We start from the raw sequence: 25,912 nt of genomic DNA, 5'->3' as shown, positions 1-25,912 counted from the left end.
CGCTTACGGCCGATTCACTCCGCGTCTAACTCTGCACGCTGCACCCTGAACGAGCGTAGGTGTCGGCACAGCCCAAAGCCCCGATTAGTATTATCAGTCTGCCGGCTGCCGTTTGTAGGGCTCGGCAGCTGCCTCGAGACCAGGCCTGGGACGAATGGACAGGTGACGCTGCGGGGCAGACCATCTCAGTTCAGCATGGCGTCCCATGTGTCTTCTTCAACCGGTGGTTGTTTCTTGTACCCGACTGATAAATGTGTCGGCCTGTTCCAGTACAACCTGTACGTCACGGCTGATGGCCAGGCGGACGAGATCATGGAGAAGCTCTCGGAGAAGGCGGGCGTGTCGTCCAAGTTCATCAAGCTGATCGAGGAGCGCAGACACAAGGTGTGTGTCGGGCGCCGCCACCGCGTACTGCGAGTGCGGGCTGCTGCTGCCCCAGCCAGGAAAGAGCGGTGCAGCTGCCCGTCGCCTGCAGAGAGTCGATGATACAGTAGCGTAGGCCGGGTGTCGTGACTGTCTGGAGCGCCGGGCTCGATCCGTGGCCGCGGTCTTTGTGATGGATGAGAGGCCCCCGTCCCGTCACTGCAGGCCGAGGCCCCAGCCCCTGAGGATGGCGTGAGAGACTGCGGCATCGATCCCCTTGCGGCTGCGGGCGTTATAGCGGTCCGACGTTCATTTCGAGGGTGCGACGGACCCGCGCTGCCTGCCCTGCCTGAGCCTAACTGGGCCCGCCTGTGGCCGGCCGGCCGGCAGTACTCTGCCGTGTCACGCGCCTTCTCTTGTGTCCCGGCTCCGGTGCGGCTGCATCGCCGCCATGCCCGAGCGCACGCAACATCCAGGCGCGGGAGGGCCGGTCTCCTGGCACGAACGCTGATGCTCCGGCAGTGTCTGCTGGCCCGTGACGCCCCCCCCCCCCCCCTTCCTCCCCCGGCGGCAGGTGCTCAAGGTGTACTCGCGCGGCGCCGGCATCAGCTCCATCAGCCGCACATCGCACATGCTAGCCTTCCAGCAGCTCGACCCGGCCGACGTGGGAGAGCCTGTCGTCGAGCTGCTCGTCATCCAGGTACGGGTTAGGCTGGGCCAGTGACTTCATCCAGGTACAGCCGCTGGCTCGGTACGACCGGCTGCCGCTGCGTGCAAGTTATGCTGAGCAGTCTGCGTGTCGTGTACCGCTGTGCAACAGGGGCAGGATGCTGATGCACAGCTTGCTGAACGGTCTTTGTCGTCGTTGAAACTTGTGGTGCGTTTTGGTAAGTTTTGAGACGCCATGCTGGGTTGGGCGGCTTCGGTGTTTCAGTGAGGACCAAGCGCCTAAATTGTGATGAAGCCATGGTAGTGGACGTAACACGCAAGTAATGGCATGTGTTTTGGCAGCCAGCGCGTCGCCCTTCCTCTTACATTGGGACGCTCGGACAAATATAGTACCCACTGAGCATTACTGTGCTTGGAACGACCTCACATGGCCTAAGTCTTGTGCAGTCATGCACTGTGCGGGTCATTGGCACCAGTGTGACTGTGCAAGGATCTACCAAAACGTATGCATGCTTTCTCGGCGGCCCGGTCCTGCGCCGCTCTGGTGTGATGTAGCCTGCGGCAGCAGGCACCGTAACGTGCCGTGTCCTCCGTGCAGCGGCTGCTGCGGTGTCGCCTGTCTCCTGCCGCCCGCTCGTTGCGTGACGCCGGCGGCTCCCCCGGCAGCGGCTGCTGTGCCCCAGCCCGGCCCGCGTCTGCTCCAGCTGCCGCAAGGAGCCGGACGCGGCCGAGAAGCTGCGCCGATGCACGCGCTGTATGCGCACCGGCTACTGTGACCGAGCGTGCCAGCGCGACCACTGGCCCATCCACCGGGAGCTGTGCAGCGCCTGGCAGCCGGAGCCCTGTCGGCTGTCCGTTCCTGGTCAGCCTGCCGCGCTCGGCGGCCACCTACGCCGGCGTCTGCCGCACCATGGAGGCCTTCTCCAGGTGGGTACCGGCCTGGCGGGACGGTGCAGCGCGGGGGTCACCATCACGCCACGGAGGCTTTCATCAGGGGGATGCCTGGCGTTTGATTAGGAGTTTCCCCACAGCACCATGAAGGTGATGTGAGGCAGATGGTTATTGTCGTCAGTTCGTCGTGGAGACATTTGGTGCACAGTCGCCGCTGGTTCAGCCCAGCCGCAGTGTCTCACGCCGTCCATCGACGACAGACCGCTGGTTCAGCCCAGCCGCAGTTTCTCACGCCGTCCCTCGATGACAGACCACTGGTTCAGCCCAGCCGCAGTGTCTCACGCCGTCCCCCGATGGCGGACCACTGGTTCAGCCCAGGCCGCAGTGTCTCACGCCGTCCTCGATGACAGACCACTGGTTCAGCCCAGCCGCAGTGTCTCACGCCGTCCCCCGATGGCGGACCACTGGTTCAGCCCAGCCGCAGTGTCTCACGCCGTCCTCGATGACAGACCACTGGTTCAGCCCAGCCGCAGTGTCTCGCGCCGTCCTCGATGACAGACCACTGGTTCAGCCCAGCCGCAGTGTCTCACGCCGTCCCTCGATGACAGACCACTGGTTCAGCCCAGCCGCAGTGTCTCACGCCGTCCTCGATGACGGACCACTGGTTCAGCCCAGCCGCAGTGTCTCACGCCGTCCTCGATGACAGACCACTGGTTCAGCCCAGCCGCAGTGTCTCACGCCGTCCTCGATGACGGACCACTGGTTCAGCCCAGCCGCAGTGTCTCACGCCGTCCTCGATGACAGACCACTGGTTCAGCCCAGCCGCAGTGTCTCACGCCGTCCTCGATGACGGACCACTGGTTCAGCCCAGCCGCAGTGTCTCACGCCGTCCTCGATGACGGACCACTGGTTCAGCCCAGCCGCAGTGTCTCACGCCGTCCCCCGATGGCGGGCCGCTGGTTCAGCTCAACCGCAGTTTCTCACGCCGCGGTTTTCCTCCGATGGCAGGCACTCGGTGAACGTGTTCTGCGTTCCGGTGAGCTCGTCGGGCGAGCGGCGCGACTCTCTGAGCTCCAACACCAGCTCCGACAGCGGCAAGGTCAGCGGCCGACCGGCCCTCACCCGGCCACGCCCGGCATTCCTCACCCCGAGCGCGCGTTCCTGCCGGCGGTACCGGCCCTCATCCAGCCACGCCCGGCACCCCTCGCCCCGAGCGCGCGTCCCTACCGGCGGCACCGGCCATCACCCGGCCACGCCCGGCACTCCTCACCCCGGGTGCGTGTCCCTACCGGCGGTACCGTCCCTCATCCAGCCACGTCCAGCAGTCCTTCCCCGAGCGCGCGTCCCTGTCGGCGGCACCGGCCTTCATCCAGCCATGTCCAGCAGTCCTCGCTCCGAACGCGCGTTCCTGCCGGCGGTACCGGCCTTCATCCAGCCACGTCCAGCAGTCCTTTCTCCGAGCGCGCGTCCCTGTCGGCGGTACCGGCCTTCATCCAGCCACGTCCAGCAGTCCTTGCCCCGAGCGCGCGTTCCCGCCGGCGGTACCGGCCTTCATCCAGCCACCTCCAGCAGTCCTTGCCCCGAGCGCGCGTCCCTGCCGGCGGTACCGGCCCTCACTCAGCCACGCCCGGCACCCCTCGCCCCGTGCGCGCGTCCCTGCCGGCGGTCTACTCCGGCTCGAAGGGGGCGGAGCGGGGGCTGGATTGGCCAGACTTCGGCGGCTCTGTGCCGTTCCGGTCTAATGGAGGGCGTCGTGACGCTGACGCCGTCGAGGATATGCAGCGGACGGGTTAGCTCAGGTTGTAGGCGTCCGTGCCTGATAGTAAGCGGAAAGTCGTGGGTGCGAGCGGCCTAGAGTTACGCATTCTCCGTGCAGTCGGCTTGAGGGAATGCCATACCAAATAATGCTAGTTGATGAATACCTCCCTTTCACCACATCATGTTTAGTTCGCTCACTTGTGCCGTCTCGACCGCTTGCGTTTTCGTACTTGAGTGCCAGACGAATCGTAGTCTGCTTCCCTGCATGTGATCTCACAGCAGCCACGGCACAGCTAGCTTATCCGCCAGTGCTGTCGGCCGCTGTTTTTGTGTCACAGCGTCTTTTGCTCGGTTTGGAATACGCCTGGTGCTGGGCTTGGCACGGCTGGCAGTCAGCGACTGTCGGTTCCGCCACCGGGCGACACTGCTGGCCAGCGGCGCGCGTTAGAGCGGGTCAGCGACCGTGCTGTTTGGTGGCGTGATGTGCCACGCGCTGTCGCCAGTGCACGGACACGGAGGAGGTGCCGGCCGAGGAGGAAGCGGCATCCGGCGACTCGGCCGACCGGCACGGACCGCCGCCGGCGACAGGTGGGCCCGGTCGCACCGCTCGGCCGCGGCGGCACTGAGAGGGCCGACACTGTCCGGATTGGAGGGCGGGACTCGTCGCGATACCACAGATAGATGCCTGTGACGCCGAACCGCGTCGGAGTGCCCCGTGTGTGGTGCTCTTGCTCTTGGTACTTAGTACTTGTGTGGTACTTGTGTGGTATTTGGTACTTGGGATTACGACGTGTGTCTTGGGCTGGAGTAAGCGGCGGCTAACGCTGTTCTGTAACTCAGGGGGCGAGGAGAAGCAGCTGTTCTTCATCAAGCCGGTGAATCAGCAGGGACAGAGCATCACCACAGCGGACGGCGCCCGGCTGCAGGACTGCGGTGAGAGGCCTGGGGCCCGTCCCATGGCCGTGGCCCCGGCGTGTGCCGAGCCCCGCTGCTCGGCGCACTCCTCAGTGCACGGTCTGTGCTCAGTGTGCGATTTCCTCCTGAGTGGTCTCGTCAGTCGGCAGTCCCTCTGACTGACGTGTTCGATACCACCGCGAGGTCTTGTCATCGGCTGACTGAGCTGTACGGTTGTGCCATGGGCCCGCCGGCACCGCCCGTGCCCTGAGCGGGACCTCAGCTCCTGCACTGCCGGCACCATCCGTGTCCTGGGCGGGACCTGAGCTCCGCTGACGTCACCGCCCGTGTCCTGATCGGGACCTCAGCTCCTCCGCTGTCGTTGCCGCCCGAGCCCTGAGTAGGACCTCAGCTCCTCCGCTTCCATCACCGCCCGTGTCCCGAGCGGGACCTCAGCTCCTTCGTCGCCGTCTCTGCCCATACCCTGAGCGGAAACTGAGCTCCTCCGCTGCCGGCACCGCGGCCCGCACACCCCGGACGGCCCCTGAGCGTATCTCTGCCCGCAGACGACCAGCCGCTGGATCTGCACGGCAACTGCATGGTGGCGATGGACTGGAAGACGCACCACCGCTCGCGGCCCTGCTGTCTGGTGGAGGACAAGGAGCTGGACGCGGCCCCGGAGCCGGGGCCGTCGCTCGGCGGCGAGCCCGGCGCTGACTTCACGCTCGACCAGTGCCTGCAGCTCTTCACGGAGCCGGAGCAGCTGTCGCCGGGCGAGGCCTGGTATTGCCCCAGGTCAGGCTCCGTCTGCTGCCGTGTGAGGGCGGTGTCCCACTTCCTCCTGTCCTGACGCGTCTCAGCGATGAAGCTGATAGTCCTGGCTCGAGACGCAAGGTTTTGAAAATTGCAGCCCGGCCCGGCCAGCTGGGGATGGAGCCCGTAAAAGCCCGCTGTGCTACCGTGCTGACCATGCATTTACTCGCTAGCGTTAAGTGCAGTCAGTATTTGTTTTTCTTTTAATTTTAGGCCTACATGCGAAATGTGCATGGCAAATGTTATCAGTTTCGTTCAATGCACGACATTGTTTGCCTGCATAATAGGCAAATAATGTTATTCATTGTTTCTGGCAATGGCATGCAAGGCCTTCTGGTCATAATTTTCCAGTAAAATAGAAGAACGATGTTGTACACTCAGAACTTGTAATATTACCAGTGATGTCACTTGGATAGCAGTTATAAAAGCACCTGGACTTTGGAATTTCCATAGTGTCAGATGAACAGCTTTAAACACTGTGATTTCAATTTCCTACGAGTGAGAAGTAATATGGTAGAATTTAGGATGGCTCCATACCAGAATGTACCAGCCATTTCACACTTGTGCATCATTTCACTAAACAAAAAAGATAGGTCTCCTAAAATTACCTGCATCAGCTGATGGTTTTGCATTGACAAAAAGTAGATATAAAGAATTGTAGGAGTTCTCCGCAGCTACACAAGCACAAAATAACACAAATGCTCTACGAGCACTTACACTGTACACGAGCACAAATAACATACGCTTATCTCACATCATTCAAATGCGCCATTAACTTCACTGTTATGACCTAATTTTAAGAAAGAAAATCAGATCCTTCATTGGTGTTGAGTACATAAGCAGATATAGAAGAGATAACAGAAGCAAAACAGAACAAAATTTTCTGTTGAAAATGAACCACACTCGTAGTGAGGGTGAAACATATCGTACGTAAGAACCCCCTGTCGTGGCCGTATAGCTGATGTTCTTGTAGGTATGAACAAACAGGCATAGATAAACCACTTTACCTTACCAACATTCAGATTTGGGCATTGATGTGCATGCGAGCTGCGTTAACCAGTGAAAAAGGTTATGGTGATACAAGTAACACTGGTTGCTGACCATTTTATTAATCGTTGATTGTGGTTCTGACTTACGTTTTGTGTGTGAATTGGGTGATATTTTGGATGCACCCCATCCTCACAATAGCAATGTTCCTGTATTTATATAAATGACCTACATGCCTATATTCTCAGTGAAATCAGGCCGAGGTGTGAGGATTTGTGTTGTTATTGTTGATGTTTTCGATGAGGTGTTTGCATAAAATGGTTCAATTCCTGCACCCTGGTTTACTGTTGTGTCACCTGTGAACGAGTCATGCTGTGGGTTTTGTGTCACCAGAATTCTTGTTAAAAATAATAATATTTGTTCATCATCGTTACACATATGGCGGGACACCATTTTTGTTGGATTGGTTTAGAATTGTACTTGTAAAACAATGCATGCCCACCAAGCCTGGTCCACAACCCGAACGAAAGCCTGCGGGGTCTTGCCGGGACAAAAGTGGCAAGTTGGCGGGTGGAAAAGTTGCGTCTCTAGTCCAGACGATCAGATTTGACACTCAGATCCGTGTGAAACTCGGGCCAGCGTCAGGCACGCATCTGATGTGAGTCCGCGCTGCTGCCTCACCTGCAGGTGTGTTTCGGCTCAGAGTGATGTTGGCATTGCCGCTGCTACCAAATATTCTGGCCAGCCTCAGCTTGTTGGCCTTTAGTCTGCTGACGCATGACCAAACGTGGTTATCCAGGTGCAAGACTCACAGAGAAGCGGAGAAACAGATGAGTCTATGGCGCGTACCCCTCAACCTCATAGTGCAGCTCAAGCGCTTCTCGTTCAAGGACTTCATCTACAGGGACAAAATCGACAAAATGGTCCATTTCCCAACGAGGTGAGCCTGTTCGTTTCACAGCCGCGGTGACCATCAGCAATGTCTGAATTCTGTTAGCGGGTGTGTGACACATCAGTGGAGTGCACGTGTCCTGAGTCCGTGTCCAGTCGTGGTGGGACTGTCTGTGACTAGTCCTCTCACCAATCGTGTAGTGCCTTGCCAACAGCCAGGACTGTGTCCGCATCTAATAGCATATGACTTAGTAACATATGACCACCCGCGTGTAGCCCAGCTGCCCATAATGTGGCGCTCTCCCAGAAGTGTGCACCTGGTCGGTATGGTCGTCCGTGCTCAGTTCTGTCACTTGTTAAGCGGCGTCTTGCCAGGGGTCTGGATCTCAGCCCGTACCTGACGGTGGAGCCGGACGACGGGCCCGCCATCTATGACCTGTACGGCGTCATCAACCACCACGGCGGTATACTGGGCGGTCACTACACGGCCTTCGCGCGCTGCGTGGACCCCCTCCGTCCCGAGGAGTCTGAATACGGTAAGTGGTGTCGTGTCAGTGCGGCGGGCGACGTCGACCTTGATACGCATTGAAGTTCGTGACTACCTTAGCTCTAGGTCATGGTCACGGTCATAGGTCATGGGAAATGCCGGGCTCAGAAGATTGCAAGGAGTAACCTCGCCTCAGGATTTCCTAAAAGGTCGTTTGCGTCTACTCAGCTCGCGTAGTGGCACCTATCCCTCCCGGCTTATTGTGTCTGTAAGGCGCTGAAGGTCGTCGAAGCTAGACACCATTCGATATGTGTCTTAGCTTGTGTATTAAAATCGCACGCGTTGATGAAGAAGACAACACGTGACCCGCTGCTGTAGACGGTTTCTGTATTAAAGTCGCAAGCGTTGATGAAGATCATAACAGGTGACCCGCTGCTGTAGACGGCTTCGCCGCCCCACAGACGGCACAACCGAGGTCATGGGTTATGTGCTCTGCACGATATAGCTGGAAGCATACGGGCGGGTGTTGTAAAGGTGATATGATAAGACGTGATTTGAACATTGCAAATGGACATTGGTTTCATCTTTTTCAATGGGACCGTGAGATATCCGTAACGGGACAGGAATGGGTGAAAAAAGCATTGATATGTTCCAATGACGTGTAGTTTGCTTAGTCACGTGATCTCACCTGATCCAGCATTGCCTTGACTAAATAGTAAAGATCCGCGTGATTTCTCGTGGCACGGACGATTTGTGACACATAAAAGACGCTTTGGGTGGAAGCTGCGTCAAATGCATGTATTTCAAATCGCTGGCTGATTAGACTGCGACATGGCAGCAAGCCTGTCTTGTACTGGACTCAGATACCAGGTTGATTTCGTGTTACCAGATAACAGATGGCAGCGACTGGCGTGCCGCAACCTGACCTGGTGCGGGGGTGGACCAGGGCAGGAGGTGGCCGCAGCCGTGTGACGTGTTCCGCTCCCGCGCCAACAGACTGGCGCCTGTTCGACGACAGCCGCGTCAGCCGGGTCACCGAAGAGCGCGTCGTCACCCAGGAGGCCTACCTGCTGTTCTACCGGCGCCGCGTGCCGTACGTGGCGACGCCGCGCTCCACCGACGCAGAGGAGATCGACTGAGGCCGGCCGCCCGGCCGGCCCTGTCACCGCGTACAAAGGGTCGTGGCCGCTCCTGCTGACCCGCCCGCTGCCCGCGCCTGAGGCGGCCACGTCCACGGCCGAGGCGGCCACGTCCACGGCCGAGGTGGCCACGTCCACGGCTGAGGCGGCCACGTCCACGGCCGAGGCGGCCACGTCCATGTCTCGGGAGCTCACGGGTGAAGCCGGCTCTGGCGGACCGGCAATCGCACGGCTTGTGGATCTCTGGGGTGCAAGGCTGGACGCTCGGGTCACTGGGAGGTCCTGCGCTGAGACTGGGTATGTTGTGGGCGTATTCACGAGTGTGCGAGACACCGGTCCTAGGTTGCCGGAGTCTCCGTGTCCACAATAGGGTTGACATGGAGGCCTTTCCGTGCATGCGACCGACTGTGTTGGACTGTAATCGCATGCAGTGCGTAATCTTCCGGGTGTAGACTTGTTGTTTCGTGTCGCAGAATTGAGGTAAGCAAAACAGCCCATGGATTCGGATCTCATTGACAATGACAAACCATACAGTCGAATATGGATGACAGTACGTGTTCTCGGGGACATAGCCGGCGGCTCTTTCAATGGATGGGTGGCGTGCATATAGGTTGGCTCGCCCGACGGGCCGTTCTTTGACAATGCTAGTATTACTATTAGCCGCATGGGTGCGACGACGGCGGGCGATCGTCAGTCCCAGCTGATTAAGGCCACGTGCGCGGCGGGGTCCGGGTCCTTGCGCCACGGGGTCCGGGTGCCGCGCTCGTGTCTGGATGTATCAATGATGCTCAGCTGTGGGATGTGGCCCTCTCAGCGGAAATACATACCTCCATGCAATGCAAAGAATGCTGTTGTCTGGAACGGCTGTCTGCGTGGCCAGTCGCGAGCGTACGGATTCAGTTTTGAACTTGGAAGTTTTTATACTTTGCATCAATACTTCATTGACGGAAACGCACCGTGTTCCCTGTTTGAGTGGTGGAGCCCCTCCGTCCTCGCAAACTACAGCATTCCGGGCTCCCAAGCATTAACTAATGACCCGTTGCTGGCCCAACCTAACCCAAGTGAAATAGATTGACGACAATGTTCCAGTGCACAATGAGAAGAGTTGACTAGGATGGCTGCATGGCGCAATTACTGCCTCACTTCCGACTTTTTCCGTCCTGCAAAAGTGACTGCTAAGGTATGAAGGAGTTGTATGTATTACTGTGTCCGGGAGCCCTCAGGCGGGAGCGGTCTGCAGACAGCAGCGGCGGCTTCGTTTCCACGGCAGCAGACAGGCAGTGGCAGTGGCAGTATGCGAACTATGGTTTTGTTTTTGTGCACGGTGGCACGCGACGTCAACGGCCACTTTCACGCCGATATTTCCTTTAGACAATGAAGCATGTGACAGAACGATGCAATTACAGCTTGCCACGTCGCTCGGCCATGTTTCCAAGCTGGTGAAGAGACGTCGCCCAACCTCAGCAATCGGACTCAAGCCGGTACACCTCGTGTGCATAAAAAAACCTTATCTCGTCTTAATACAAAGTTTATTTACACCAAAATGAACAAACGGCAGGGTAAACGGCGTGATAAAATGACTGACGGCTGCCGGCGGCGCGAGCGTCGGCTGCCCTCAGATGGCAGCGGCAGCGGCGCCCTCACAGGCAGCGGCGCCCTCCGCCGGGGAATGTCCGGGGGCGGCGCGGCGGCGCACCGCTCAGGAGCCCTGGTCGCCGCCGAGGTGGCCGTTGGCGCCGCCGTGGCCGTTCTGCCGGGCGCGCTTGGCCTCCTCCTCGGCAGATTCTCCGGACAGCCGCTGCGGAGGCGCCGGCCGGTTATGACGGCCACCAGATGCCGGGAGTCGCACTCCGCACGAGCGGAACAAGTCTTACAGGCACGGGACTACAAACTGGCTCGTCGGGATTTGATTCAGAACACAAAAGTTCAACAATGAAAATGATTGCACGACAATTATGAGAGCTATTCTTCAAATAGGCCGTAGATCATTTCAGACAACTAGCGGCAGAAGCCCTATCACTCACTGTCCTACCACAGCCGCCACACGACCTCGAAGGGATCACGTGGAGGTTCGAATAGGCTCCGTTATCCATGTGTACATGAGTAACAACAACGAACAACATCGTTTATCCTGAGAAAGTCAATTAGTTCCAAGCGGCGAAACACTTCAGATGCGCGCGTCATTTCCTCTTCAGCCAGTTCACAAGGTCATTACGATACGTTCCAGCCATGCACAGGCCTAATTCAAAAGCTTCAGTCCGAGCCGAGCCCACCACCCACCACTGAAACACCATAGTTCGAGTAGGGGAGGCTATTTCCTCGGCTCCAGTCGACATTGCATGATGCCAAGCCAGAGTCGGATCATTTCCACGTCTCGTGATCCGAAAAAGATGACAGCCGCGACCCATGATGACAACAGCAGAGTGTCAAGCTCAGTGGCGTTGTACACACGTGGCGCGTCCCACTGACCTTGCGTTTGACCAGGTGTCCTATACTGCGTGCCTCCTTCTGCTCGCCGTCGGCCTCGGCCGCCGTCGTGGCCTGCCGTGACGTCATCATGACCTTGACCGGTGAGATGGGGGCGGCCGAGGTGGACGGCCCGGCGCCGCCGGCGAACTGCCAGTCACGGACGGAGGGTAGGGGGCAGCGACTGCAGCGCGGCACAGGGGCGGGCGCACAGCGTACAAAAACAGACGGCGCTGCACACTACCGCTAGACCAGTCCTTAGAAGTTTGCTTTTATCAACTACCCGTTTGCAAGCATGGCCTTATAAATAACTTGTATTCAATGCATCACCAAAGGGAGCGCAGGCAACTTCTTGCTGTACGAGCCAGTAAAACGTATTACGCAACACAGAACGTGTGTGGTCGCAACACATGTAAGTTCATGCAGTTTCTAGCAGTCCACCTAGAAAATATTGCACAAGTGCTCGGTCAGGCTGAAGCAATTTGACCACAAGCTATTTTGATCATACATGATTGTCATGCACTACTGCAACGTGAGCCGGACACAACCAACACCATCTGACGGGTGCGGAAGGGGGGAGGGGGAGGTGGAAACGTCCAACGGTGCTAGCGAGTGCGGGTTGATGCGCACATTCGGCCACAGGCGTGGTCAGCGTTTGGGTGCGAACAATAAAACCATCCGTTCCAGTAATTTTCAAGAATTTCAGTAAAACATAGGCAACCACGGAAAACGAAGTGACAATATACGAAAGGCCTACGCAAAAATAACGTTAAGAAATCACTAAACAGTCTAGACAATGACGATGAAGTAGCCGATGACGATAACTAGATGCACTAGCAGCGACCAAGGATTGGCCAATGCTATATTTCCGAGTCCAAATTATGCGGTCAACATTTCAGAACAGCACTTCAATTCTTTCTTCTCCTGTAACCCCATATTATGCCGTGCATGGCCGACACTCGCGCACGCGAGACGACGTTCACCATTGTGAAATTCAGTCAATTTTGACAATTACTGGACTTGATATACCGTGGAAAAAATTACGAAGGAATGCTTTCAAGATGTTAAAATAGCCTGCCAATATGTGATTACGTGCTTTTCCAAGATCCTGCATAACAGTTATGGTAGAACTGCATCTGTAGCTCGCGTTAAACACCTGCTCGAAGACAATGGTCATAAGTTGTGATTGCTCATCAATATGAACTACTGATGGCATATAAACAGTGAAGAAATTAAAATGTGGTTTGTTCCCTTCAAGTCTCATTAGGACCAATAATGTTAAATACCAGCTTCTACCACGGTTTTTGTCAAACTCTGCAAGTGGAAAACTGGAGATGCATAGCTGAAATGACGAACACCTAAGATCGTAAATGACATGAGTTTAGGAATTAATCATCATGATGCATTCTTGCCACCATCACAAATAAACTGGTTTGCTAAATCACCTGACTGCTTGAATTCTATGATGTATTTAACCGAACTTTTCAACATGGGGTGCAGATGTTGTTTTGTGATAATTATGATATATTTTAGGAAAGGCAGTAATTGCATCTCTCGTGGGAGTATTTTATACACTTAGTTTCCTTTGTTGTACCTTTGTTATTTCGAAAAATAAAAACGAAAATGATACCTTGTCATCATAAAAACAACTGGAGCTTAAACAATAAATAAAAAAGTTGTAAAAAGCAATACAGAATTTGGAACTTACTTAAGTAAATTTGCTGGCGTATGGTAAACATCTTGGTAAACATACTAGGCAACTTTCCATCTTCACAAATGTGGCTCAACTGCATTGATAATAGTCCCCCAGCACAACTTTTGGTGCAATGAACCTTACTGACATTGCGTAGTGGAAAAACAAACTAAAGAAAATATCAAAATAAGCATGATTACTTAATGGACCAAACCATTTTTAGGTTTGCCATGATGGCAAGAGTAAGCTAATGGTGCTATAGTGATAATGGTTTGATGGGTAGTGGGTTAAGGCGAGGTAAAGCTGGTGTACCCAGGATGGGAAAATCGTAGGCCAGTGTGGCCAGTGTGTTCATTTACGTTGCGTGGTACTCCCAGCCACCATGACTGAAGAGGTAAACATGCATCCCTTTGTGCGTTGACGTTAGTAGAAATGCACATTTTGTGATTGGTTCAACGGGCCAAGAAGCATCTAGCGAGTAGCGCATCGGTGAAAGCTGTGCGTCACTAAACCACGTGATACATCGCTGTCACTATGGTACCGATATGATCCATATACCGACCGCAGGAGAAACCACGTGATGAAAACTAGTCGGGCGTGTAGTAGATAACTCTGGTCAACATCCACCACGATTATTTTACTTTTTCGATAAGTGATAACCCTGGCGCTTGATGTCCCCTCATTCTTCCCACGTCCTCTGAGAACCCTTACTAATTTGTGTTTTGCGCTTCGGCTGGTTACAAAATTTGGCAACGGCAATGCCTGTCAAATCTCTCCCGGTCCAGACCAGAGCTAGAGCGAGCGAGGCCGGTTAATAAGAATGGCGTGAGCGCTCTGACACGGGTGCCCGCTGTCCTGGCGCTCACTGCTGTCGCTGTGGTTCGGAGCACCGAAACCACGAACTGATTCATAGGCCGACCGTGCATTCGGCCGTGATAACATTTGGGTGTTTGTGAGCGCATCGGCTACTGAGGCCATTTCGCGGTGCAGCCGACTACAGCACGCACTGGTCCCACGGGCGCGTCAGCTGCCGGGTCGGACCACAGTCCTTGCAAATGTGCCCGCGCGGCCAATCCAAGGTTTGCATACCAGCGCACGTGACCGGCTCCAAACACCAAGCTGCACTTTTGTGGACACCACCACCTGTCCTCGCTGCAATTATACGATGTTGGCCTTGGGTTTTTTACACGCAATATTTTCGCAATTAGCGTGTTACTTTTTATACGTTCACCAAACGGGAATCATCAGTTTTATTAATATGGTAATGTTGCAGATATCACTGTACTACTGGAATGCGAGCAAATCCGTTTAAGAATATACAGCGGAATTTCCCGGACTCCCGTTTCCCGTTGCTGCAAACCGCGTGGATCTGCGATCAGTGATGTTAGCCTCTAGAAGACGGGACATTCGGAGAGGGCCGGCACGCAAACGGGAAGCCTGCTAATCCCCAAATGAGTCCGAACGCTTCGAGATCCGTACCTGCCTGAGGTCTGCGGCCTTACTGGCAACATGTCTGTTAAATTGACGTACGATACCATGATCTCAGTAACCTACACGCGGTGCAAGGAAGCGCCAAACAATGAAAAACACCCATGGGCCGCTTGGCACGCGCTATGCCAGACATATCCTGACGTGGGCAGGTGGCGTGCAGGGTGACGAAAGAAGCACGATGGGTGTGAGCACTGCACCACTCACCATCTCGGCGATTTTCTTTTGCGCTTCACTCTTCATCTCTTGCATGTCATTAATCTTCTCCTTGATATCGGGCAGCAGATCTTGGAGCTCCTTAATTTCATTCTCTTCTTTGTAAAAGGGGTCGTCGTGCTCGATTGTTTTGCCTAAAAAGCAGACCGATAGGGTGGTATTGAAATCATACCATACGCAGGGTAACACAAGACGAGACAAGACGCAGTCTGATCTTCCACACTCATGCCACTAATGCCCCGAAAGGACGAGGCAGGACGAGACGCGGTTCGATCTTTCATGCTCATGCCAGCCCTGTGCTGTGGAGTCGCCAGGTCCGGTGCACCCCTACCTTACTTACTCATGCCAGTCCTGTGCTATGGAGTCGCCAGGTCTGGTGCACTCCTACCTTACTTACTAATGCCAGTCATGTGCTGTGGAGTCGCCAGGTCCGGTGCACTCCTACCTTACTTACTCATGCCAGTCCTGTGCTGTGGAGTCGCCAGGTCTGGTGCACTACCTTACTTACTCATGCCAGTCCTGTGCTGTGGAGTCGCCAGGTCCGGTGCACTCCTACTTCGCTTACTCATGCCAGTCCTGTGCTGTGGAGTCGTCAGGTCTGGTGCACTCCTACCTTACTTACTCATGCCAGTCCTGTGCTGTGGAGTCGCCAGGCCTGGTGCACTGCTACCTTACGTCCTGGCCGGCAGAGCCGCTAATGTGGACTGCTGGCCACAGGAAATTTTAAGGAGAACTGAAAACCAAGCGACACTGCGCCAGGGCTGGCGACATGGAGGACAGACCACTGATCCGGCCGCGCCAGCGCCAGCCCGGTGCCGCCGCCTCACCTTGCTCGCGGTCGACGATTTGCCCCTGGAGACGCTGTACGCGCGCCAGGATGGTGTCGACTGACGCCTGCAAGCTGGCGATAGCCTCCGAGTACTGGTTGGCCAGCGAGTGCGCCACGCCCAGATGGTAGTGTGTTTCGGCGATCAACCGGTCGTCCGGCTGCAGGTGCTTCTTCTGTGGACAGAGGGGCCGGCAGGGTCAGCGGCTGGTAGAGCCCAGTCACCGCGGCTCGTGGCCCTCAGCCGGAAATGGACAGATTAAGCCTGAGCATATGGTTAGAGCAGCTTTACCCATGCTTGCATTTTCAAAACGTGGTAAGGCATTAATCAAACCCACACATTGTAACACTTTCATATCAAATTTAGTGAAAGTGACCCCATTGTGCTAAGATTCCGACACGGCCTACTCCGAATGCTTAGCATGGAATGAATCTGCGAAAAAGGCTGAAACTCTCACGCTCTGGATGGCTTGAGCACTAAACGTGCTTGCATAGCATTATTCAGCCGAACTCTAAAGGGGTCTCATCTGGTGGTCATCCCATTGCAGCGCGACTGTGTCGTTACCGTGTAGCCATACATATTGGGTAAACCACTTGCGGGGTGTTACCGACTCACGAAAGGCGCTCCCCCTCCCTCCCCTGTGCACGCAGTGCGGCCGACTTCGAGCCCCACACAGCCACCAGCCTGGGCGCGCCGTGCGACCTCGCACCTGAATGTCCAGACAGTTGTTGAGGTCGTCCACGGCCTGGGCGTAGTTCTCGGCCTCAATGCTGACCTCACCAAGCTTTTGGTACACCTCGGACAACTTGAGGTCGGACGGCCGGTCCGACGCTTGTCTGCAGGGCGGGAACGCACGCCCGTCAGAGGTGCAACGGCTCGGGGTTACAGCGGTGACGGTCCGAGGTCAGACACGTACCAGTCTGAGCGGTGACGGTCCGAGGTCGGACACGTACCCGTCTGAGCGGTGACGGACCAAGGTTAGAGCCACGCCGGTCAGAGCGGTGACGGCCCGAGGTCAGAGCAATGCCGATCAGAGCGGTAACAGACCAAGATTAGAACCGCACCGGTCAGACCGGTGACGGCCCGAGGTCAGAGCAATGCCGGTCAGAGCTGCGACAGCCAGAAGTCAGAGCAGCGCCGGTCAGAGCGGTCGGGGCCACGCCGGCCGGAGCGATAGCAATCAGAGTTGTCAGAACGGCATCGATCACGGCAACATTGTTCATGCGCGAAACTGGCCGGAGCGTCACCGGTGGAAAGCAGATCAAACCAGATGGGTCCAGTCCCACGGCCGTTCATGATAGATCTGACACTGCACAGGAGACAGCGCCCGCCCAGCGGCATGCCAGTAAACGGTTGGTGCAGACACAGTCTGGCTACCGCGCGTCTGCTCCGTCACACGGTAGGAGCTGTAGTCTCCGCCAGACTCCCGGTCTCCTTCGGTCAGAGCGTAGCCTTGCCTGGCAAAGATGATCTTGGCCAGCTCCAGCACCTCCCAGGCCAGCTGGATGTTCGGCACGTCCTCGTCCTCGCCGTCGTCCCCTTCCTTCGCCCCATCCCCGTCGCCGTCGCCGTCGCCGTCGCCGTCACCCTCCTCCGCTGCGGAGCAGGTCCAAGCGTTAGTGTGGGCGCCGACTAGGCCGGCTGAGCCAAACAGCGGCGCACACCGCGGCAGCCCAGCGAATGGCGTAGCACTCAGCGGGCAGCGACAGCGGCGACGGCAGGTGAGGCAAAGGCTAATGCCAAACACAGGTCAGCGACTTGTCGCATGGCGGGTCTGGGGTTGCTGAAACACATCACCGGATAGACAGAACAATGACGGCATTCAAGAAGCCAACGACAGGAACGATACAGTCAAAACTTACGAAACGGCAACATGAACGGCTTCACACAACGCCACTATCGTGAAAAGAGCCGGGGTGCAGAGCAACCCCAGACAGGTGGTGCGGTGCAGAGACGGCAGGCTGGCGGGCAGGGGACCCTGTGCCGTGCAAAGACGGCAGGCTGGAAAGTAGGAGGCCGAGGGCCAGGTGCCGTTCAGAGAAGGTAGGCAGGCGGGCGGGGGGCCGGATGCCGTGCACAGACGGCAGGCTGGTGGGCAGGGGGGTAGGCGCCTGGTCGGCGTGCTCACTGTCGCAGTCCTGCGATGTGTCACCGGCGCGGCCGGCGTCGGCGTCTTCCTCGGCGGAGGCCGCTTCCTCGGCGGAGGCCGCTTCCTCGGCAGACGCCGTGTCGCTGTCACCGCCCTTGTCCGCAGCCGCCTGCTCCTCAGCGTCGTCCTCCTCGCTGCCCTCGCCGTCCTCGTCGTCCTCTGTCGATTCTGAAACGACAGCAGCCGCGCCATCAGGATACTGAGTGGGGCAGAGTCTGTAGGCACACTGACGCCGTATGGGATAACAGGCTCCATGCGTCCGTCAGTAACATGAAGACTGAAACCATGGTGCATGAGAGAGCTGCCCACATGACTGGCAAGCTCAGGAACTGATCAGACGACTTGAAGACCGTAGAAGGGTCCTTGGTACGTGCACAGCATCTGCGAATCACATATGCGTGCCCTGGATCGCTAAGGCACCTAGGCGTTCCACAGAAAAAGACCAAACAGCTTGCTACTACTCTTGTTAGTCACAGCTAAGACCATCGCCATTCGTTAGTTGGCTGGCTCAGACGTGCGCACCCCGCAGTGTATACACCTGTCGTGGTGAGGCCGACCTAAGGAAGTCCCACTTTTCCATTTCACGCTGTAGCCCACACCGGCGCCAGCCGCATGCGGGGTCCCTTACTCGCACAGTCCTGCACTCGCCGTACGTGCTCACGGATAGGCCATGCTCCGATTGATCCCCAATGTTCCGCTAAGAAATTATATCAAATTCTCTAAACCTATTCAATAAGACTCACTGCATTGGAAGTCCGAATATTTGGGGTTGCTGAACACGTTTTACATCCAGGCTTGTACCGAAGCGACTGCTCATACAATGCACAATGAGCGTGAGCATCGAGCGAATGCCAACTTTACCGAACCGGCTGGGCACGATGCCCTGGTGATTGTATTGCTGCATAGCTCGCAGTGAAGACAGAGTACGAGGCGGGATCACAGCGTCGTGGGTACAAGAAATATCAGCAAGCATACGAATCAACCAATGCCTACCCTGCACACCCCGCCCCGTTCGGTTGCCACTTTCCTGGCGCTACCTAGCTGCGGAAAACAACGGCAAGAACACTGACGGCTAACCACGGGGGCGGAAATGGATAGCGAGGTTCGCCAACTCGACAAAAGCTGACTGCAGCACACCCGGAGACGCGCTTGTCGTGCCCAGGCTGCTATCCAATGGCATCAAGCATGCTCATACGAACGGAAATTTGCGTGCAAAGAAAGGGTCAAACTCCTCCCAGGAGCCTCCTGTGGGTGAAGTTTTCATCAAAGCTGCAAAAGGTCGAAATCCGAATACAGAAGTACTAAGCGTTACACGCTGCTGTCAATGAGCGTTAGTGGGAGTCTCTCGGAGTTTTAACTAGTCCGATCACCTCCAAAAGTCTACAGATAACGAGTGATTGTTAGCCCTATTACATTTCCTAGGCAGGTGGCTGCCTTCGCTATGTTCTCGACACTGTGTAAGAACAGAGCGATCTCGAGCTAGTACTACATACTGACGGCCAGCTATGGTTACGAGGCCCAGCAAGCGCTCTCTTGCTTGCCGTGTCTTACCAACTGGCTTCACTTCTGTCGTCGCCGGCGCAGCGGCAGCGGGCACAGAGTCCGCGCCCGGCGCAGCGAGGGGGGCGTTTAGGTCCGACATCGGTTCAGACGCAGAGGGGGCGCGCTCCGGCACGGACGGGACAGGTCTTCTGTCGGCTTCCAATGCCGAAGCTTCGTCCTTACAGCCGCCAGACTCCGGGACTGAGGCCGCCGATCGGCCCTCGCCATGGGCGTCCACCTCCTGGTCGCGCTCCCCTTCTTTGGCCGGCTGCGCGGGCGGCTCCGTCGTATCAGCCGCTGGTTGGTCTTCATCCCCGTCCTTCAGACAGGCCTTCCCATCCTGTGCGGCCACCTTCTCCTCCGCAGCCAACCCCGCTTCAGCTGCGGCCTCCTCAGCGCTGGGAGCCAGCTCGGCCGCGTCTCTGCTGCCGACAGTTTCCTCCGGACCGGCGGGCGGTCCGCCGGCCGTCGGCTCAGCCGCGTCCCCACTGCCGCCCGTCTTCTCCACACTCGCCGGGGGCCCGCTCACGGGCGAGAGGCTAGCGCTGTTGAAGCCAGAGTCAGGCGGCGGTGCGGCGCCGTCCGCCGTCGGGCCGGTCGTCGCCCCGTCCACCTCCATGGCGCCTGCATCGTCCACGAGCGGCTGCTCGGTCGCTTCCGTTCCGGCAGGCTTGTTGCTGCTGCCCGCCGCGCTACCGGTCGGACCGGCCGACGCCCCGTCCACGCCCATGGCGCCCGTGTCCTCCACGAGCGGCTGCTCGGTCGCTTCCGTCCCGGCAGGCTTGCTGCTGCTGCCTGCCGCGCTACCGGTCGGGCCGGCCGACGCCCCGTCCACCTCCATGGCGCCCGCGTCCCCCACGAGCGGCTGCTCGGTCGCTTCCGTTCCGGTAGGCTTGCTGTCGCTGCCCGCCGCGCTACCGGTCGGGCCGGCCGACGCCCCGTCCACCTCCATGGCGCCCGCGTCCTCCACGGGCGGCGGCTCAGTAGCTTCTGTCCCAGCAGGCTTGCTGTTTTTCTCTGTCGCGCTACTAGTCGGGCCAGCCCCAGTCCCGTCAGCTGGCAGCTGCTGCTGCTGCGAGCTAGCCTTTTCCAGCAGCTGGAAATTCTCCTGAAGGGCCTCGTCGACCTCTTCCATAACCTGCAGTTTCTCCTCCTCTGGAGGCGGTTGGGAGGGGAGGGGGGGGGGGGAGGCGGCAAGTAAGACGGCACGAGCTGGCGCGAACGAACACACACGACGGGCGCTGATCCCAAGCGACGGCGCGACAGGCGGGGAGAAAGCGAATGTAGCAGATGTGCGGAATGCTGCTGTCAGCACGGAGCAACACAGCGCTCGCAGCAATGTATAATGGTGCGGCAATGGTGGGGAACACAGACGGAGCCTCCCTCGACATAGAGGGCTACAAGAACAGTGCGTGGAGCTTAATTGTTGAAGGAAGTGTCCTACCTTTGGGGCATATTTCAAGAAACACGCTCTGGTGGAGCCCCAGGATCAGTTGTATCTAGGAATAACACTGGGTACTACCATCACAATATAATGGAGAGATTGATCTGCATAGCCTTTTCAGTCCAAATCCCGCTCTGACACTTTTGTCACGGCACAACGCTCCTTCCTTTCTTTGTAGCCTCAGGGTGTAGCCCTATCCGCGGCAACTGACGATGGCCGACCCTGCTGGGGGCGATCCTCAGCTGTCACGGACAGTGGTACCACCTCTGAGCTGTTGAACTCGCACATCGAATGACTGCTGGCTTAAAAGTGGCGCCTCTACTGGCATGAATGACGTCAGTCCACATGAACGTCTGCGAATGGCGCACCAGGAGGCGAAGGCCATTCACCGGGAAGAGCATTGAGTGAGATTTGACCTAGTGCGCCACTCTTTGACGTGCCGTTTGTCGGCTTTCCAAGCCAAAGTGCGCTTCGAAAAGGCACTCTGCTAAACGCCATGGGGGAGGGAACAAACCGATAGTATAACGTTTCGTGGAATTGGCGTGATAAGGGCAGCACGTTTGTATTTTCCCTTGTAAGAATGGTCTAATCTTTTTAAGGGTTCCAAACTTTCGTAACATATATTGCACGAGCCTTTTGATGACTTAGTATGTTGCAAACATTACAGAATACATTGGAATCAGCAAGTAAAATGAAAAGCATTACTTGAAAGTCATGAGTAGGGAATCCCATGATTTCTCCCGCCGAAGCGGCTTTTTCAAATCAAACATTTGAGCTATTGCAATGGATTTCGAGAAAACTCGAATTATGATCAGATCAGATATATCTAATCAAAAGAATACGTGAACAGTGCAAAAAGAGGGAACACCCCCTTCAGGCAGCCCAGTCTAGACACCATTGGCCACACATCTGGCCAGAAATCATGATGTCTCATGATGTCACGGCGCCAGTCAAAAACATCATTAAGTTCTCTTCTCCTTTTTATGCACGCAAGTACCAATTTTAGTACTATGACATACATGCTCTTTGAATTATGAGCTTATTGAATGACAAATTGCTTTTATGTGTTTTATTCGGACCACTTTCTTGGCATATGGTCACAAGTTACTTTGCATAGTTCAGGGAATCTTTGTTGTTGTTGATTGGAGTTTTAGGGCGCGTCGACTACTGCGGTCATTTTGCGCCCAGGGGAATCTTTGTGTAGTGTTAGGTTGTTTTTTATCCTTCAGGATTTAACAGGAGAGTTCTTTGATGCCTGTTCATAGCTGGGGTGGCGTCAATGACATTCCATGCAAAACCTCCAGGGCCATAACCACAATATGTTACATTTGATAACACAATTATTTACAGAGCTGCTCATACCCTGAATCCAAATGCACCATTTATAAATGTGTCATTTTCTATGGATTGAATAGGTGTTTTCACAGCATAGGCCAAGCAAATTCTAATACTTTGGACAAATACAAAATGCTAGCATATCTAAGACAGTAGCGATAGCTTCATTCCTCGGAGAAAAACCAGGAGAATGGAGATACCGAGACGTTGATATTTCGGCGCTTTATCAAAACCATAGCAGAAGTCTAATTCTACTAAGTGTGCTGAGTCTACTTCTGCTATTGTTTCATCAAAGGCATATTGTTCAAATATCAACACATCTGTATCTCCATTCTCCTGTTTTTTTTTTCCTGAGAAATGAGGCTATTACTACCATCTGATCCATGTGAATAATGTTCCCCGCAAATGCACTAATAACTTCTGTAAACAATGTCTGCTGTATTGTTTGCCACTCCACCCGCTGCTTTGTTTTGAAATGTCCCTACAAACCAAAAGCAATGTCAAGACCATTGTGAGCACTGGGATGGGAAACCAGGTGGAAAAGCATCACATGTTGTGACCTGCATTAGCAGCATTCTGAAGCCATTGTATGATGTACCTGACAGCTTATCTGGCGCCTCTGTCTGTGATGTGTCAGCATCCTCTCCCTCTGGCACTAGAACATGAAACAGCCAGCATGCAAACACCAGGTATTCAGGTATACATGCGGCATGGAATACATGGGCATGCAAACAAATACAAGAAACATGCTTTTTCTGGATGATGATTGTAACTAGCTTCATCTAATTTTCATACAGACCCAACTGTTGACAACTGATGCACAGATGATCCAAACATAACATAATCATCAGCAACAGCTGGAAGCAACATGCATCAAAACCATCCCAGCATGCGGTACATCAATCACCCTCACAAGTCCATGCCAAAGAACACCCCCAGCATGCAGTGCATCAATGATCCCCATGTGTCCACGTCAGAGAAACTGGCAACGACCGTCGCCGGGCACCATACCTCCCTCCAGAGCGTTGCCCAGCACGCCTGTCTCGATGCGCGAGAGCTCCAGCAGAGCCTTGCCGTAGGCGAAGTAAGCTTCGCCACAGGGGTCAGCTGTCTCGCCGTACTGTTCGGCCAGCAGCCTGCAGGCCTCCTGCAGCGAGTTCACTGCAGAGTGGATGTCACGCACCAGCAAGTGGCGCTTGCCCTGCACCAGGTGCTGCAGTGCTTCATTCCTGGAAAGAGACCAACAAAACTTGTATACCTTTATTACAACTTTTTTACATCACTTTCCTGGAACTGTATGAATCACAGGTTGGCAGAGGCCAGCATTACCAGGAATGTGCCAGCAGCAGCTTCATGGTGTATTGCATGGTTTTACTCAGCCTCTATCAAATACTCTCCAAACAACTCAACAAAACTTATTGTGTGCCAGTAAGCAGACAAATCTCAACACAACACCCAAGTGTGCCACATGGTCCCATATAATCCACATCAGTCTCCTAGAGATAGCACTCATGCAATGTTTGAGAGCCAAAAATATCTGGTATGCCAAACATGTAATGCATTGCAGTAAAGCTACACCAATCATTCAGCCCATACATGCCGTAAATCAGCATGCTTGGAGTATGGCATGTGGTTACCAATGATTGCAGCACATGAAAAGCCAATTTTCCATAAAATCAGAGTGCAACAATTATAAATTCACAAACAAGTGTATTAACACTTATATAATACATCACATTTTTAGCAAAAAATGAGTTAGACACACACCTGGGCTAGGTTCAGAGAAACAATGTCAGCAACTGGTGAGCACCAGAAATGTCATTTGAAGGCCTGGCCACATGTACTGTTTGTCTGTACAAAGAGCTGCATTGCAGGGCAAGTGCACTGTAATCAGAATTGTACCATCATCCTGTTAAAGTGGCTGCTTGATGTACATCCACACATCATCTATATACACATTTTATCAGCAACAGTCTGAAAAATCCATTCACTGCACCAAAGTCCCACCACAACATTAATTCAGTAATCCTTGTGTTTGAGTGTTGTCAACTCAGACAAATTCTGCTTTATTTCTATATAATTTGCATATGAAAATGTTCCTCAAGATTTTGTTTCTAGAACTTTCCCAGCAACATTGTCATACCTCCCCCCCCCAAAAAAAAATTGCATCTGTGCATTAAAAATGATCATGATTATGCAGTGAACTCTGCACACTTCAATACTTTTTACAACATTTAATTGAAACCTTTCGTATGCATGAATTTCTTGGATCAAAGCACACTAAACAGTGCTTGTTGTACGAGCCTTGCCCTCGGCATCAATTCACACAATTCCATGTCAACCCGGTCAACAGCAGAATTTGGAGGGTTAACATACTACAATGTTTGCACCCTGCAGCCCTCTGACAGTCATCTGATCTGACTTTTAACAAGCCTGTTGGCACCCCGCTGCACCCCCCCCCCCCACCCCTCCCCCCCTGCAGGTCATACCCATCCAGGACAAATAGTAAGCACCCAAGCCTAAAATGACTTAAACTCACTCAACCATGGGTTGGGTGGATCAGAAGGCAAGCATTCTGAGTGCTCTAAAAAACTGAGCCATCACTCACTCAGCCATTACAACAGACAATTGTATCATTATGCACATGCACTAATTTTTTGCCATAATGGCACTACTATGCCATGCCATGCCATGCCAAACATGTTCTGCAAAACATTTTTTGCAGTCTGGTATGAAGGCAGCATACTGAAGTATCTAGGCAGTGCACTTCAGACAATACAAATAAATAATATGCTTAAAATTTCCACTGTGTCAGCAACACAGCAACAATTTGAGCACATGCACACTGTAAGCCAACACATTTAGGAATTCAGTGCAGATACTACAGATTTCAGAACATGGGGAAACAATGCTTCAAGGGAACATTATTTTGCAAGGGCCAGCTCGGCCAAAAAGACTACAAATACTCTTTAGCAAAATCAATATTGAAAAAATAAACTGAAAACTGCACACTTGAGCCCCACCTAAGCTAGGTGTGCATATGCAACAGGTTCAGAACAGACATTCATATACGCATCTGGCGCCATGTATGGATTTTTCCCAGAATGGACCGTGAACATCCTTGTCCAGTAGCCAAAACATACAATAATAAGTAAATAAAATACTAACGTGTCAGCCTTGGAAGGAGACGACTTCGGTGATTTTTCCTTCTCGGCTTGCTTCACCTCCACGGCGGCCTTTGAGGACTGGTCTGCTGGAGCTGAGTCAGCCATCGCCACGTTGTAATAGAATACAAAATGACAAAGCGTTCGTAGATGATTTGAACAAGTGCGGCAGTACAGTAAGATTCACACCTGCTTCAAACCAGTGCCAAGCAAACGCACCAACAGCCGACCACACGTCCCCGTCTCCGAGCCGCACTAGCATACGCGCGGCATTGAGCAGACGCAAAGTCGATTTTCCGCGCGCATCTTTGTTACGTCTATTCTGTAACAGGTGACCGAAATAAGCAATGACCCAGATGTTAAAAATACGCTGAAACGGGTAATAATTTCTCTATTTTTAGATAGTTGAGCAGTTTGCAATGAACTTAAATATTTCTATTTCAACAACTTCATCGTACGCCAGGAACACTAAAATTTGCTAATTCTTGCTCTTGCGAAAGAAACTAGTAGGACATGTAAAGGAAATTTCGTCCACAGAACGGATACTAAAACAACGCAGCAGCGACAAAACGGGCATCCCTATTTCGCTGCCAGCTAAACACAGGTGCCGAATTTGTATTGTTTTATGTTATTTTCCTCTTCCCCCAATGCACAGTTGAGTCCTGGGCGGAGCCACCGGGGGGAGGGGGACAGGTT

The 25,912-nt window shown here is 54.6% G+C and overlaps 2 protein-coding genes across 2 annotated transcripts in view; one reads left to right on the top strand and one right to left on the bottom strand.

Moving 5' to 3' along the window:
• Positions 1–9,722, top strand: part of LOC119092334 (ubiquitin carboxyl-terminal hydrolase 19) — a 13,226-nt gene extending 3,504 nt beyond the window's left edge. The window contains exons 2-11 of the mRNA XM_037215298.1: positions 271–384; positions 938–1,063; positions 1,814–1,959; positions 2,932–3,022; positions 4,185–4,269; positions 4,522–4,614; positions 5,142–5,370; positions 7,175–7,315; positions 7,642–7,802; positions 8,750–9,722. Coding sequence (XP_037071193.1) covers positions 271–384; positions 938–1,063; positions 1,814–1,959; positions 2,932–3,022; positions 4,185–4,269; positions 4,522–4,614; positions 5,142–5,370; positions 7,175–7,315; positions 7,642–7,802; positions 8,750–8,892 — 1,329 coding nt within the window. The 3' untranslated portion in view covers positions 8,893–9,722. The remainder of the gene's footprint in view (positions 1–270; positions 385–937; positions 1,064–1,813; positions 1,960–2,931; positions 3,023–4,184; positions 4,270–4,521; positions 4,615–5,141; positions 5,371–7,174; positions 7,316–7,641; positions 7,803–8,749) is intronic.
• Positions 9,723–10,292: 570 nt separating this feature from the next.
• On the bottom strand, positions 10,293–25,693 carry LOC119092333 (nuclear autoantigenic sperm protein). The gene is made up of 13 exons (XM_037215297.1): positions 25,221–25,693; positions 23,064–23,281; positions 22,651–22,707; positions 20,109–20,428; positions 19,283–20,027; positions 17,711–17,899; positions 17,040–17,178; positions 16,292–16,418; positions 15,583–15,757; positions 14,747–14,889; positions 11,362–11,508; positions 10,652–10,690; positions 10,293–10,328 (listed from the first exon to the last, which is right to left on the bottom strand). The coding sequence occupies exons 1-13, from the start codon at positions 25,322–25,324 to the stop codon at positions 10,293–10,295; spliced, it is 2,439 nt and encodes an 812-aa protein (XP_037071192.1). The 5' UTR covers positions 25,325–25,693.
• Between the last annotated feature and the right edge of the window lie 219 nt (positions 25,694–25,912).

Source organism: Pollicipes pollicipes, unplaced genomic scaffold (assembly GCF_011947565.3).
Source record: "Pollicipes pollicipes isolate AB1234 unplaced genomic scaffold, Ppol_2.1 Scaffold_3447;HRSCAF=4054_pilon_pilon_pilon, whole genome shotgun sequence".
In the NCBI taxonomy this organism is placed as follows: Eukaryota; Metazoa; Arthropoda; class Thecostraca; order Pollicipedomorpha; family Pollicipedidae; genus Pollicipes; species Pollicipes pollicipes.
The sequence above is the reverse complement of the archived record's forward strand: the minus strand, read 5'-3'. Positions and strand labels throughout refer to the sequence as shown.

Excerpts from the sequence above, each read along its gene's own strand:
- LOC119092333 (XM_037215297.1), bottom strand. The coding sequence starts at position 25,324 with ATGGCTGACTCAGCTCCAGCAGACCAGTCCTCAAAGGCCGCCGTGGAG. Across the intron at positions 22,708-23,063 it reads GGGCAACGCTCTGGAGGGAG|TGCCAGAGGGAGAGGATGCT; the intron begins GTATGGTGCCCG and ends TTCATGTTCTAG. Across the intron at positions 14,890-15,582 it reads AATCGTCGACCGCGAGCAAG|GCAAAACAATCGAGCACGAC; the intron begins GTGAGGCGGCGG and ends TCTGCTTTTTAG.